The 13,068-nt window shown below is 41.1% G+C and overlaps 1 protein-coding gene across 4 annotated transcripts in view; it reads right to left on the bottom strand.

Annotated features, from left to right (window-relative positions):
• Positions 1-13,068, bottom strand: part of SEPTIN8 (septin 8) — a gene marked incomplete at its 3' end in the record, with an annotated part of 48,754 nt that overhangs the window by 13,980 nt on the left and 21,706 nt on the right. For 3 of the 4 annotated variants that reach the window (XM_081894055.1, XM_081894056.1, XM_081894057.1), the window contains exons 2-6: positions 12,489-12,603; positions 9,773-9,968; positions 7,840-8,026; positions 3,681-3,842; positions 1,524-1,620 (exon numbers count right to left, since the gene is read on the bottom strand). In XM_081894055.1, the coding sequence (XP_081750181.1) occupies positions 1,524-1,620; positions 3,681-3,842; positions 7,840-8,026; positions 9,773-9,968; positions 12,489-12,603 (757 nt within the window). The remainder of the gene's footprint in view (positions 1-1,523; positions 1,621-3,680; positions 3,843-7,839; positions 8,027-9,772; positions 9,969-12,488; positions 12,604-13,068) is intronic. The other variant, XM_081894058.1, reaches the window with a different exon arrangement.

Below are 13,068 nucleotides of genomic sequence, written 5' to 3'. Positions count from 1 at the left end.
ACCCAAATTCCTGGGGGTTTCCTTTGTTGGTGTAACATTCTAAGCAGAATTGAAGGAGTGTTTCCTCTGTTAAGAGAAGGACAGCTTCGTGCTGTCCGATTAGCAATCCTATGCAAAATTTACTCAGAGATAACCCTTGGGTACAAAAGGGGCTTACTCTTTAGCAATTGCATTTCGGATTGCTGCCTCTGTATAAATAAATATGGAATGCAGGATATCATCCATATTATTGTTATGGTGATTTATTGTTTTAGGCTTGTTTATTTGGAAGCAGGAAATGATTGTGTCTGGTACTTATTTGAGTGAAACCGGTTTTTTAAAAAAATGTTTTTCATTTCTTTATTATGGTATTTATATACCACTAGCTTCTAACGAAAATATTGTGGTGGTACACACCAAAAAAGTAATATAAAATCATCAAAATATCATAAAATAAAAAATACAGAACCAACAGAGAACTGAATAAACTTTCTAAAAATACCTGATGAAACAAAAATGTTTTTAACAGATAAACACCAGAATTTTAAGAGCCTGTCTAATTTAATCAGGAACAGTCTTCTAAAACTACTGGTGCCACTATGCTTGAAAGCCTTGGTTTAAGGAGCAGCTTAGTGAGCATGTAGCATGAATTTGTGGCGACCATGAGGGTGTTTTTGTATCCTTGTATTCAACTGTATTTTAATTGTGTATTGATGTATTTATTGCATTATTACTATCTGCTTTTGATTTATATTAATAGATCACCTGAAGTATTGTTTAATTGTTTTTGTATTTATATATAATTTATTTTTAATGTATATATGCAATGGTTTTATAAATGTATTAATTGTATGGTAAAATCACTTTGGGATTCTTCATAGGAAGCAATTAATAAATGGAAAAATAGCAACAGCATCCGTTTTTAATACACTTTGCTATCTTTGGGAACAATTTTCAGCTCAACTTTGTTGTTGGAAAATCAGCTTACAAAAACAAATGTAAAATAAAACACCACAGAGCCTTGCCAGATCAGCATGCATATTTTTTGTGTGTGTGCTTTTAAAGCCCCCCCATCCCCTTGGGAACATTTCCACAGATACTGCAACTGACAAATAATCAGTAAAAATAAAAAATGTATAATGACACAATAAAATACCAGCCTAGCAATGAAAACAGAGAACAGCCATCAAAATAAACTGCCAGGTGCTAAAAATTAGATGGTGCCAAGCACAAGTAGGAAAAAAAAACTAATTGTCATCTAAAGGTGACATGACAGGAATGTTCCTTATGAAAGAGGACTGTGACATTTCCTGGAGCTGAGGGCAAGCTGACTTTGGCATAAAACTGAAAGTTAGTAAACCCATTGGGCTAGTCATACTCTGGGTAGGTCTACTGGAATTAATGGTCCATTAGTCATGTCCATTCATTTCAATGCTTTACTCCGAGTACGAATAATGATGACTACAGCCCATACAGCTACAAGAGCAGGAAACAATCAAGGAAAGTTTACACAACACTGTCAAGAGGCTTGGCTTCCGACTTACCTTGTACCACACCCCAAGGATATTGGCGAGCCCTCACCATTTTATTTCCAACCTTTACCTCTTCTGTGCTTCCTACAACAGCAAACGGCAGATGAGCCTAAAATGACACATAACCATGGAATTCAGTGCAAAATATAAAATGTCATTTGCGCCCTCAGCCTCAGTTCAACTCCTAGCACAGAATCACATTTCCCACATCTGTGGTATTGGCATTTTTGCTGACAGCAGAAAGAAACTTATTCTGAAAAATCTTCTGCTGTTACACTAAAACAAGACAAAGGGGGGGGGGGACCCTAGCATTTTCAACTATAAACCAAGAACTGAAGATTTCACACAGTCCCTTTCTCCACGAACAACCTTTGCCAAAAAGAATGCTTTTGGGTAGATTATATATTCCATATCCCACCTGACTCTTCATTGCTCAGATGTATACTATCACGTTGCTTGCTCAGGGCTTCCACAGATGGGACTCACGGGGTGAATCCTTACCATTAAATAACTGTAGGCAAGCTACTGCCCAAGCAACAGGTTTTGCCTCAATGACCTCTTATATCTGAGATATAAGAGTAATCATATTGATCTACCCAACAGGGTCTTTATATGGATGCAACTCAAGGTGAAAGAAAGAAAGAAAGAAAGAAAGAAAGAAAGAAAGGAAGGAAGGAAGGAAGGAAGGAAGGAAGGAAGGAAGGAAGGAAGGAAGGTACTCTGGACGTCTGGTATTCCTACTCACTCAGCTTCTACAATCCACAGCTTAGTCAGGTATGGGAAGAGGCAACTTGTAGATCCTGTCACATACACAGTATGTTTAGAGATAGCATTGCAAATTCACTCCCAATTTCAAAGAGGAGTGTGAAAGGGATGTTCCATATCTCTTCTCTGTCTGGCACTGTCTGCTGTTTTGAAGTTGACCATAGTGCAAGCTTAAGCAAGAGGCATTTTAAAAAGAGTGTCCAGTTCATGTAACTGGGTTGGTGTAGGACTATTTGTGTACCACATTTTAGCATTCTATTTAATGGGAAAGTACTAAGTAATTTTGGTAATACCCATGAGTATTTATTGTATATGATGATAGCTGTGACAAAAAAGTTTCTTTTTGCAAGGGCAGGTTGGGTCCCCAAGTATTTTCTTTTTCTTTTCCCCATACCAAAAAAGGGTTAATGTATGACAGCCTCTGATTGGCCGTTCAGGGTAGGGAATTGAAAAGGAGAGGATTTGGAGAGAGGGAGGAGGTTTTGGAGTAGGTTGGGATTGAGAGTGGGAGGAGAGGCAGGAAGAGAGGGAGTGAGAGTTGGTTCTGGGTAGAAGCATCCACTCTGAGGAAAATATCACAAGCTAAAGAAAGGAGTCTCTGAGCTTAGTGTGAAGGAAAGTGTGTGTACGAGTAATTAGGCCAGGAATTAACTGGGAGGCTGAGACAGGAAAAGTAGAGGCTGTAAAGAGACAAATTACTTAGGTCTCATTCCAGTCAGGAGGGGAGAGATTCTTTTAGTAAGAGAAGACTCCCAAACCAGTGAAACCTTGGGTCTATTACTTGGAGTACCTCAGGAGTAGGGTTGTCTAAGGGGTGTGTAACTGACAGAAAGTACCACCTTGTTAAGAACCAAAGTATTAAGTTAAGAACCAAAGTATTAAGTTAAGAACCAAAGTATTAAGTTACGAACCAAAATATTAAGTGTGAAACAACTGAGAAAACCTTGAAGTAAAATAACAGTGTAAACAGAAGTATCTTAAGTTTTATCCACTCGTGTCATAAACTTCCTTGTTAAATAAAATTGTTATTGTTTATTTGAACAAATCCTGCCTGAGACTCCTAATTATTACGTTCTACCTCACGCAAGTCCCCCACAAGATAATCTGAGGTAGTTTGAGGGAATTTGTGGAAGTGGTGTTCTGTGAGGTGGGCGCACTCTATTTTTAAGTGTGTGCGCCCCAACAGCGCCAGGAGAAAAAGGGCCATCGCGCCATCGCAATAGCCAACCCAACAAGACCCCACTGCTTCCTTATACAACAAGGAGTGCTCCACTGAGAAATGGGAGGAATAGCACCAAAGCACTACTACAAATAGTCTACCAGTTCACACAATCTTCAGTTTGGATATGTCACTGCTATCAATACAAAACTGTAAAAACTTGTTGCAGTAAGCACATTACTCACATTCATCACAGAGTTAATCTCAGCCACAGCATCATCATCCGTGGGGAACTGATAGATCTGGACTCCATTGCTAACCAGTTCGCTCATGATCTTAATCTTAAACTTGTGCAACTCGCTCTTGGAAATGGTGTCAGCTTTGGCAATTATAGGGATAATGTTCACCTGCAAAAGAAATAAAACCAATGGAAGTATTTACCCCCCGAAAGAGTTTTGGAGGCCTGTCATTAATTGCACTGTGTTAGGGATACTGGGCTCCCCCAACCTCACTTGTATAAGCACATTAAATTAGGTCTCTGCTCTTCTTTAATATCCCGTTGCCACCAATTCACCCAGAATGTTTTTAAAACCTCCTAGTAGTGTGTATAGTTGAAATTAAGTTAGCTCTGTTCATTAATTTCAATAGGTCTACTCTTGAGTAAAAGTTAGCGGAATACAAGCTGCCTGGAGCACCGGCTGAGAGCAGAATGTTGCTTAGCATTGTGAATGCAAGTCTGTCACATCAAACAGTTGAACTAGCAAGTGTTGCCACTCAAGCATTGAGCATTTAGCCACCCTTGGCCACAGTGTATTCTCTTGCATTCAGATATCCAAGGAAATTTACATTAAAGCAAGGGGGGAGAACTATTCTGAGTGAAGTCAATGTGATACAATTAACCGTAACCAGTGTCAAAAAATTGACTTTCTATCACACAAAAAATCTATTTTTTTCTGAGGCCTTGCAGTAAGTCAACTAGCTTGGAGTTGTAGTCCAAAACATCTGGATGAACAAGACTGTACCATGGGTATAAAGTAAAGCAGAGATCTACTTTGATCTGCTCTAATCCTGTCTGATAACAGTAGTTTGCTTTCAAGAGGCAAATGAAAAGAGATTTTGGCTGGGATTCATAACCCCCTCCATACAAACAGAAAACACACGATGTGTGTGAATAATACTTCCATTCCATGGCAGCCCCTTGAACCTCTTGGGTGCAACTCTGGGAGCTCCCTGCCTCAGGTAAGACTACACAGGTTGTAGGTATTGGATGCTACTGTTGGAAAACAGCATGTTGTGCTTTAGATCTAAGCCTCCCCTTGCTTTAATTTCCTGGCAGGCTTTGTGAACAAATGGAATTTATAAGCAGCTGGCAGCCAATTAAAATGTTGTTATTTCTTAAACCTAATTGCTAAACCATGCATTCACTGATTCCAGCAATTAGCTTGAAGAAATGCAGAGGTGCTGATTTTTTAAAAAAGGTGAATTTATGGGGGGGGGAGAGCATGGATGTGTTCCAAAAAGAACAGAGAAGCACGCTCTAAAAAAGCAGCATGAAAAAGCAAGCCAGGCAACTTCAGGGAAATTGAGCTTAAAGTTGAATACCTGGTGGCCCACCAACACACAGGTACTTGAGTGACAATGGCTTTTCCATGTCTGCCTACAGAACAAAATTCCCACAAATTCTATTTGCATTGAATTGGCAGGTGGCATGGCTTACTGCTCTTTTGCTGCAACAAAGCACTGTCAGGGTCATCGAAAAGACAGTTGTCTTTTAATCCAGCTGGCCTGGATTAAAATAACTGCAAAACTAGTCTGTTCACCCAAAGGAGGCTTTAGGCTTGTTTTTCCTTAAACAGCAGCTTCTCTCACACCTTCAGTGCAAACTGCTTTGGAAAAGAAAGAGTTGTAAAAGCAGTTTGTGATCTAGCTTGAGAGTCAGCTGCTGAAAAGAGTAAAATATGCCACTTGGCTGACCCAAGCCAATTGTACAAGCCCACTCAGTTCTTTGGAGCCCAGCCACCATCTCCCATCACTATATTGTGAATTATACAGCAAGCTGGACAACTTTTCATTATCTTGGGATTTCTCTTAAAATATCCCCACAGGTAATCAATCTGTACTCGCAAAACTGCATCCAAAATTGCATCTTCTTGACCTTCACTCCATTTCCAGAGCTGGAAACAAAGCCAGAATCTCTCTTCTGAATTATCAGGTGAAGCCACCACCAGGAAAGAACAAGCATGGAGCGAGATTAAAGATATGCAACATCAGCATGCTAAATATTGAAGCCAACATAATAAAACATACATGTATCATAAAAGCCCTTTTAGAAACAGGTGGTTTTCCAAAACAGAGCTGTATTTTACTGCGCCAAAATGTATGCTGAGTTAAGATAAAGTGGTAAATGAGATAGGGTTGGATACTTTTAACTTGTGAGCGTCGAGATATGAACGGCTAGACATGGTGCAATCTCAGCCATCTATTATTTAATGTAGTAATTCAGCTTTGAAGACCATTTTTGGCTGTCTGGAAGTAATCAGATAAAGTAGGCAACAGATCCTTTGGTTATGACTTCAGCTGCACCCCAGTGCATGATGGGAGAGAGAACTTCGGAGAATGATCCTCCACCCTGGAAAAGCCTGGTGAAGTCATTTGGATGAACCAGATACATTAATATCACAGGAAACCCAGACAGTCTACCCAGTGTCTGACATCACCATGCTGACACTGCAGAGTTGTTGAACAGCTGCCCCCCTCCCCATCAATGCATAGCCAGTTCAGATGCCTACATCTTTGCTAAGCAGATGTTTGATCTCAAGCCAATGTAGTATCCAAGCCACATCTGAATCAGGAGCAGCTCTCGGAAAGGGACAAAGAGCAAGTTGGAAATTAAGAGCATTATTTCCTACGTATCCCACAGACCTGGGTTCTGAGGTTCAGATTACACTTAATCATAACATTTTCTTTACCAAGGCACTCCATTCTGAAAAATTATGATACCTCTCTGGCCACCAGAAACTTACTGTTTATTATTATATTAATATTTATGTCCCTGTAAAGAACTTCCTGTGAGCCGTAATGAAACAGAGCAAAACATGACAAAGTTCTGTAATGGAAGCACACAATCTTGATATCTTAAAATACTCACTTCATATGCCAACAAAGACTAAACTGGAGCTATCAACCAGACCTTAATGTTTACTTGGGATTGATTCTCTCTCTCTCTCTCTCTCTCTCTCTCTCTCTCTCTCTCTCTCTCTCTTTCTATTACATATGCATTGAGCATTATACACATATGAATCTGATTAAATATCTATGCATGCAAGATTAAGGATTCTGCCAGTGTCAGAAGTGGTTGCTGGGGGGTGGGGTGGGGATATAGTATAGCCTCCAAACAGCAACACACAAAAGTAGTGGGCAAAGCTCAGCATATGAAGCTCAGGAGTCAAGCTGATGGAGCTGAAATATATAAGTGACTCATCTCTATTCCTCAGCAGATGCGGTGTTCCAATTAATCCTTAGCAAAGTATATCATTTGGTCATTTAAAATGTTTTACGTTCTTAAAGTTAAAAAGGTCACCCAATAAAAATGTGAACTTTTTTGTTTTGAACATGAATCCTTTCACGTGAATAACCTTTGCCCTCTGCCTCAAGCTCTCCTCACAGCATGGACTTCAGAAGACTTGCTTTTTCACTTTGAACATCACACACCTAGTCATCAGCTAGGAGGAGAGTTGGCTGGCTGAGCACATGCTGCATGGAAGCAATTATCAGCATTGCTAAGATGGTCTACATCTGGCTACAGCCACAAATGGTTGCTGCCTTATTGAACTCACCAGAACAATGCATCCCAATGACTACTGCATCAGAACAACTGCCGTTAACACAAACTGATTTACGGCATTGACCATCTTCTTATAACTTCTGTTAAGTTGTTTCCCACACACAATAGTCAAGGCTGTCTTACTTTAATCAGAACAGTGATACGTAAATTCCATAAGCCTACAGGATTTCCTTCCCCAAACCTATTTCCCCAATCCATGCATATCTCAGCACTGTTGATGCACTCTGGATTGCTCAAAGAGAGACATTCACAACAACAAATTTTATAACGCTGAAGTGGCCTAGAATGAGTGTAATGAAGTGGGAAGGATAGTGTCTGAGGCAACTGCTGAGAACAGGGAGTCTTTTACCTCCTTGGCAGAAGAAGTGAATAAACATTTATATTTACTGATTTAGACAATTTCTATGCCTATTAATATTGTAAAACAATCTCTAAGTGGCGTACAGAAAACTGAAGCAAATAAATTAAATTATACAGTGATTGGTGGTTGAAGGTGCCAACCAAAGCTTGTACTTAATTGAAAGTCAATGCTCGTAGGACGTGTGAGGTAAAGCACATACCTTACTATCCAGCTTTTTCATGGTTACCAGATCCAAGGACTTCAGCGAGTGACCAGTTGGAGTGATGAAATAAAGGCAGACATGGATTCTTGTATCATGATAATTAAAAAGGGAACGCCGGATTTTGAGCTCTTCTTGTAAGTAGTTTTCAAACTGCGTGTCAATGTAATCTACTATCGGCCTGTAACTAAAAACGAATTCCATTAGCAACCTGAATGCTAAAGTTAACAAAGGATGACTGGGTACTTTCAAGGATGCTGTGAAAGAAATGGCCAAATCTCCTCCATCTGCCAAGCTTTGATAAGAATTCAGTGCAAGAGATGTTAAAAACTTTTAGTGCTAACTGATGACAGGTTACCTCATGAGGTAAAGCTAAAATTAGGCAGAAGGTGGTGCACACACAAGAAGTGAAACTGGAAATAAGGCCAAAAGCACTTCTGGGGGGAGGGGTGTTATGCTGATGAGCTGAACTTGATAATTTTGTTATAAAGCAGAAGTGATAACATGAAACCACAGTTACTCACTACACACTTGAGTTATAACCAAGGATGTTCACACTGTTCATATGTCAAGTGAGCATCCAATGGCAGCTCATTTACGGAGTTCACAGAGTTAGTTGGGTTAGTCACCATCTGTCAGCTGAACCAACCGTACAGAGTGGTTGCAAGGCTAAAATACTGTTCCACACTCCCCGGATGAAGGTCAGGATACAAATATAACTAAGAAATACATAATTAATGTATAATACAATAAATATTTGAGAGGCATTTACTCAATTCATTACCCACCCTTCACCATAAGGTCCTAACTGGTGGGTATTTATTTATTTTTTGCAACTAGTTTTCCTCATGGCTGAGGAAAACCACGAGCTGCCCTGAAAAGTAAAAAATCGGTAAGAGATTTGATCCTTATAAACTAAAACGTTGAAGTTTTAAACAAGTGTTTTCCGTTACACAGCCTAAAAAAGATTATCGGGGTTTTAAAAAAAAGTGTGGGAGAAGAAAAAGAGCATGGGAGGGGGGTCCAAGTCTGCATTACATTATGCATCTTTTACTCAGACATCAACTGTCCTCATCTACTTGTTTCTAAGAATGGAAGCCAGAGAAGGGTGGGGGCTACATGCAAAGTGATAGGGTCACAAAGGAACAGAGAAAGCACTGGTTGTTTATCATCTGCCCCAGAAGAGAAGAGCAGCCCTGTTGGAGCAGGTTAAAAGGTCCGTCTAGTTCAGCATCCTGTTTCCCACAGTGAACAACCAGATGCTTCTGGGAAGCCCACAAGCATGACTGAAAGGCCCTCTCCTGTTGATGCTCAGTACCATTATGGACCTAGGATTCCTTCCTCCAAATTGTTATTTCCCTCACTCTGGAGGAGGCACAGCAGCCGCCATTTTGCAAATGAGTCAGGGCAAAACTTAAGAACCAATTAGCTTACTGTTTAGCGCAATGGGAGGATAGGCAGAAGCAGTTAATGGAAGAGAGGAACAGCACCTCAAGTGTCAACCTCGGTGTAACCCACCGAGTTGAGTAATCAATAATCAATACAGCCGGTATGTCCAAAGGCCAGAGGTTCAGGGTCAACATTCAGTATGTACATAATGTCCTACCAAGCCCAACTGTAAGCTGAGTAAATCATTGTGTCCTAAGCTGCCCATTGTTAACCTGGTGCCCTCCAGATGTTGTGGGCCGCAACTCCCATTGGCCCCAGCGAGTGATGGGATTTGCAGTCCAAAATGACTGTGCTGGCTGAGGTTGATGGGAGTTGTAGTCTAAAACATCTTGAGGGAACCAGGTTGGCGAAGGCCGCCCAAAGCAGCTGATCACATTATGCATGGCCACTCTCATGTGAGGCCCAGCATATTCCCAAGACATTACATTCCTTTACACGTCAAAGCACTGCAGGCTTTTCTGCACCAAATTGGAAAGTGACTTGCCTTTCATCTTTATTGATCTGATCCCCAAACCCCACAGCATCTACAATGGTTAATTTCAGGTGGACGTTGCTTTCCTGCAAGTCGTAAGTCCGTGGCCGCAAGCGAACAGCGTGCTCATAGTGACTGGCTTCTTCAGTCTCAAATGTTGTATTGAAGAGAGTGTTCATCAACGTTGACTTCCCAATGCCAGTTTCACCTGAGAAATTCCAGAAATAAGGAGATGCATCATTGTCTTTCCCCCCCGCTAAATATTTCTCATGATTTCAGAACAAATGGATTTCAGGGAGTTCGCAATAAAGACCCTTTGATTTGTCTACAGCTTTCTCCCCAAAGGCTTCTAACAAACAAAACAAACCTTCAGTATGTGCAACTCCTGAATCTCTGTTAAAACACAGATGGTGTCTCCCACCTCCCACCCACTTCCTTTTGTTTTAGGAGCAAAAGGCAGTATTAATAGCATGAGGCAATATCCTTTCTATAAACATGCCACTTTCTTTTCAGTTCGATCCTCTGTGCTGCTAAGCAGCCACGGGCTAGCATTGCTTTTCCAGACATAAGACTGAAAAGAGCAGCGAGATGTGAAGACTAATAAGGGAAAGGTTTACAGAATGTCAACACGATCTCTCCGCAACCCTATAGGAAACTTCCAATGTTCTAATTATGGGCAAACTCCCCTTGAGAGATCATGAATCAGTGTGGAATAGTGTAATAATTTCAATCTAGTCTGGATATTTGACAGATGGCAGAGCACCAGAAACCCCTGGGCTGGTGTATGATGCAAGGACATGTTGCAAGGAGAGCTGGCAGAGCAAATGGGAAGTGAATCAGGGAATACTTGCTCCTGGCTATGGCTGGCGGCTACCCAAGCTTGTGAAATAGTGGAGCTGTTTTGTCAGAGAGGCAATGAAGTGTGGGTATATTTTGAAACATGAGTTAACAGAAAGCTTTCGAGGCTGGCCCAGTCCCATTAGTAACTGAGATTCTATCAAGACATTCCAAGTCACAGAAAGGGTCTTTATATATTTCTTTTGATTTATGGCCTTTAACCTTAATCCTTCCTGCTTGCCCATACTGCTGCCTACGCAACTACAGTATATGCTTAGTCTTCCTGTCAGAATCAACATCGATCATCTTTATTTTGTTACATTAATCTGCGGTGAATGGAGAACAGAGAAAGGAATTCAGCATTATTGGGGGTTTTCTTAAAATCTAGGTCAAATATCAAGGTCATGGTCAAATATCCCAATTCCATCGCTCTGTTTCTTTAAGTCCCACCACAATTATGATCATTTACTCCCCATTTGTTCTAGTACAGAAAATAAATGATGCTTCCCTGGTTAAATAACTTAGCTGATTAGAAAGATGTGATGTGAAAAACAAGGGGAAGGGGAAATATACCAATGAGTGCGACAAAATCACACAGAAGTTTTTGTACACACCTATAGCTCTCAGCAGAGACCTGGAGTATATTAAACTCTCTCCTGAGCTATTTTACTAAGCAGAAACCATGAGCACATAGAACAAAGTATTTAAAAGTATTTTCCAATACTTGCCAGATTGGACTGGGAAAAATTATAATTAGCACAATAAGCATTTATGGAATTTTTGCTGCAACTAAATCTGCAAAAAGAAAAGCAAGAATTTGGCCTTGTAGGTCGCCTTCTGGAGACCAAAACCTGTTCCCCAGCAATCATATGCATGTTTCAAAAATTAAAACAAAGATCAAAGGCCCCAATTATCATTGCCAGAAGCAAATTATTCCTATCCGATTCCAATCTAACCACCGTAACTTTAATGCTCCCTGTGAAAGTCATAAGATAGGGGAGACAACTCTATCAAACTATGGAGGAGAAGGCAAGTAAGCAAGCCAGCAGCTTCAGCAACAACATATGGTGCAGGCCACCCAATCCTGTATTCACCGAGTTTTATTCTAACAAATGGTTGAATCTCGTAGGAGCAGGTCCAGCCATTAGAAATGCAAGCTACTTGAAAATCCAGCTACTTAACGTGACTTTTTCACAGTTGTGAAAGCAATGTATAAGTCATGGCCTTCATCAATATCACATGAAACCCATTCATATAGAAAGCAAGCAAAGCCCTTACCCCACTAAAAAGAAAAAAGGGTGAATGGTGTTGAAATCGTATTAGTAGTTTTAGCCTTGCCTCAACAAAGTACATTATATCTCAAATTTGTGAGATTCAGCTCTGCGCATCAGCCATGGTATAAGGTGTTGGGACTGCTCTATTAAGGCAATGGGGAAGCGACCCACCAAACTCAGCCTGCCCTCATTCAGCCCCTGCCTGCCTGCCTGCTTACTTACGACCAGACCAGGAAGAAGGGTAGCTCAGCCTGTCATTGGCTCTGACTCCACCTACTGCTAGGGCTCCCTGCTTTCAACCCCACCAGTCCAGTCCCAATGGGCACCTGCCACCATGGGCAGAAGGCTGTGGTTTGAAAACAGTGCCTGAAAAACACCAGGTCAAATTCTTTGTCCATCTAGCCTAGGAGAGCTACTGTCAGAGTAGATGAGGCTGAGATCTCTCCTGACCCTTTTAACTGGAGACACCAGGGATTGAGCCTGGGACCTTGTGTGCATACAGAGCACGTGTTCCTCCACTAAGCAACCGGCTCCCCCAGGCTTCTAACAAGTTGGTTTCTTCTACGTGTTGTTTTTGTCCAAGTGCTTTTCTCGTTTGCAGTGCACACTTTACTCACCCACACAGAGGATGTTGAAGCTGAAGCCTTGCGCTACAGATTTGCTGACAAGCTGATCAGGAAGACTGTCAAATCCAACATGGCCTCCCAGAGCGAGATTCCGTTTCTCTTCATTCTGCAGGGGGGGAGAAAAAGAGAATGCTATTATTTAGCAGGGGTTTTCTAAAAGGAAGTTAGCAGAAACTGGAGACTGGGTGAAGAATATAAAAGCCATAAACACACTACCATTTCCCTTGAAGCCAAGCAGACTCCCTAGTCACAGAAGCAATCCTAGCACTGCCCACACAGAGGTTTATTATGTTTTTATATGCCACATTCCAGACATACTGGTAATTATAGTCAAGCATCAGAAAAAGAAGGGGGGGGAGAGGAGAGAGAGAAACTCTCCCTGATCTAACAAGGAATCGTCTTAAAGAGACAGGAGGCTTCAACTGTGAAGCCGTTTCAAAAGGAAAACCAACACACAATTGGATCCGGCGGCTTTCACTGTGCAAAGGAGTGGCGGGGGAGGGAAGAGGCAAATTCGCATGTTTTATTTATTACTTCTTAATCCTTTCATTTTCTAAAGTCTCCTGCATCT

The sequence above is a fragment of the Podarcis melisellensis genome (assembly GCF_964234715.1).
Source record: "Podarcis melisellensis genome assembly, chromosome: 2".
Lineage (NCBI taxonomy): Eukaryota > Metazoa > Chordata > Lepidosauria > Squamata > Lacertidae > Podarcis > Podarcis melisellensis.
This window is presented reverse-complemented; position numbering and strand designations above follow the sequence as displayed.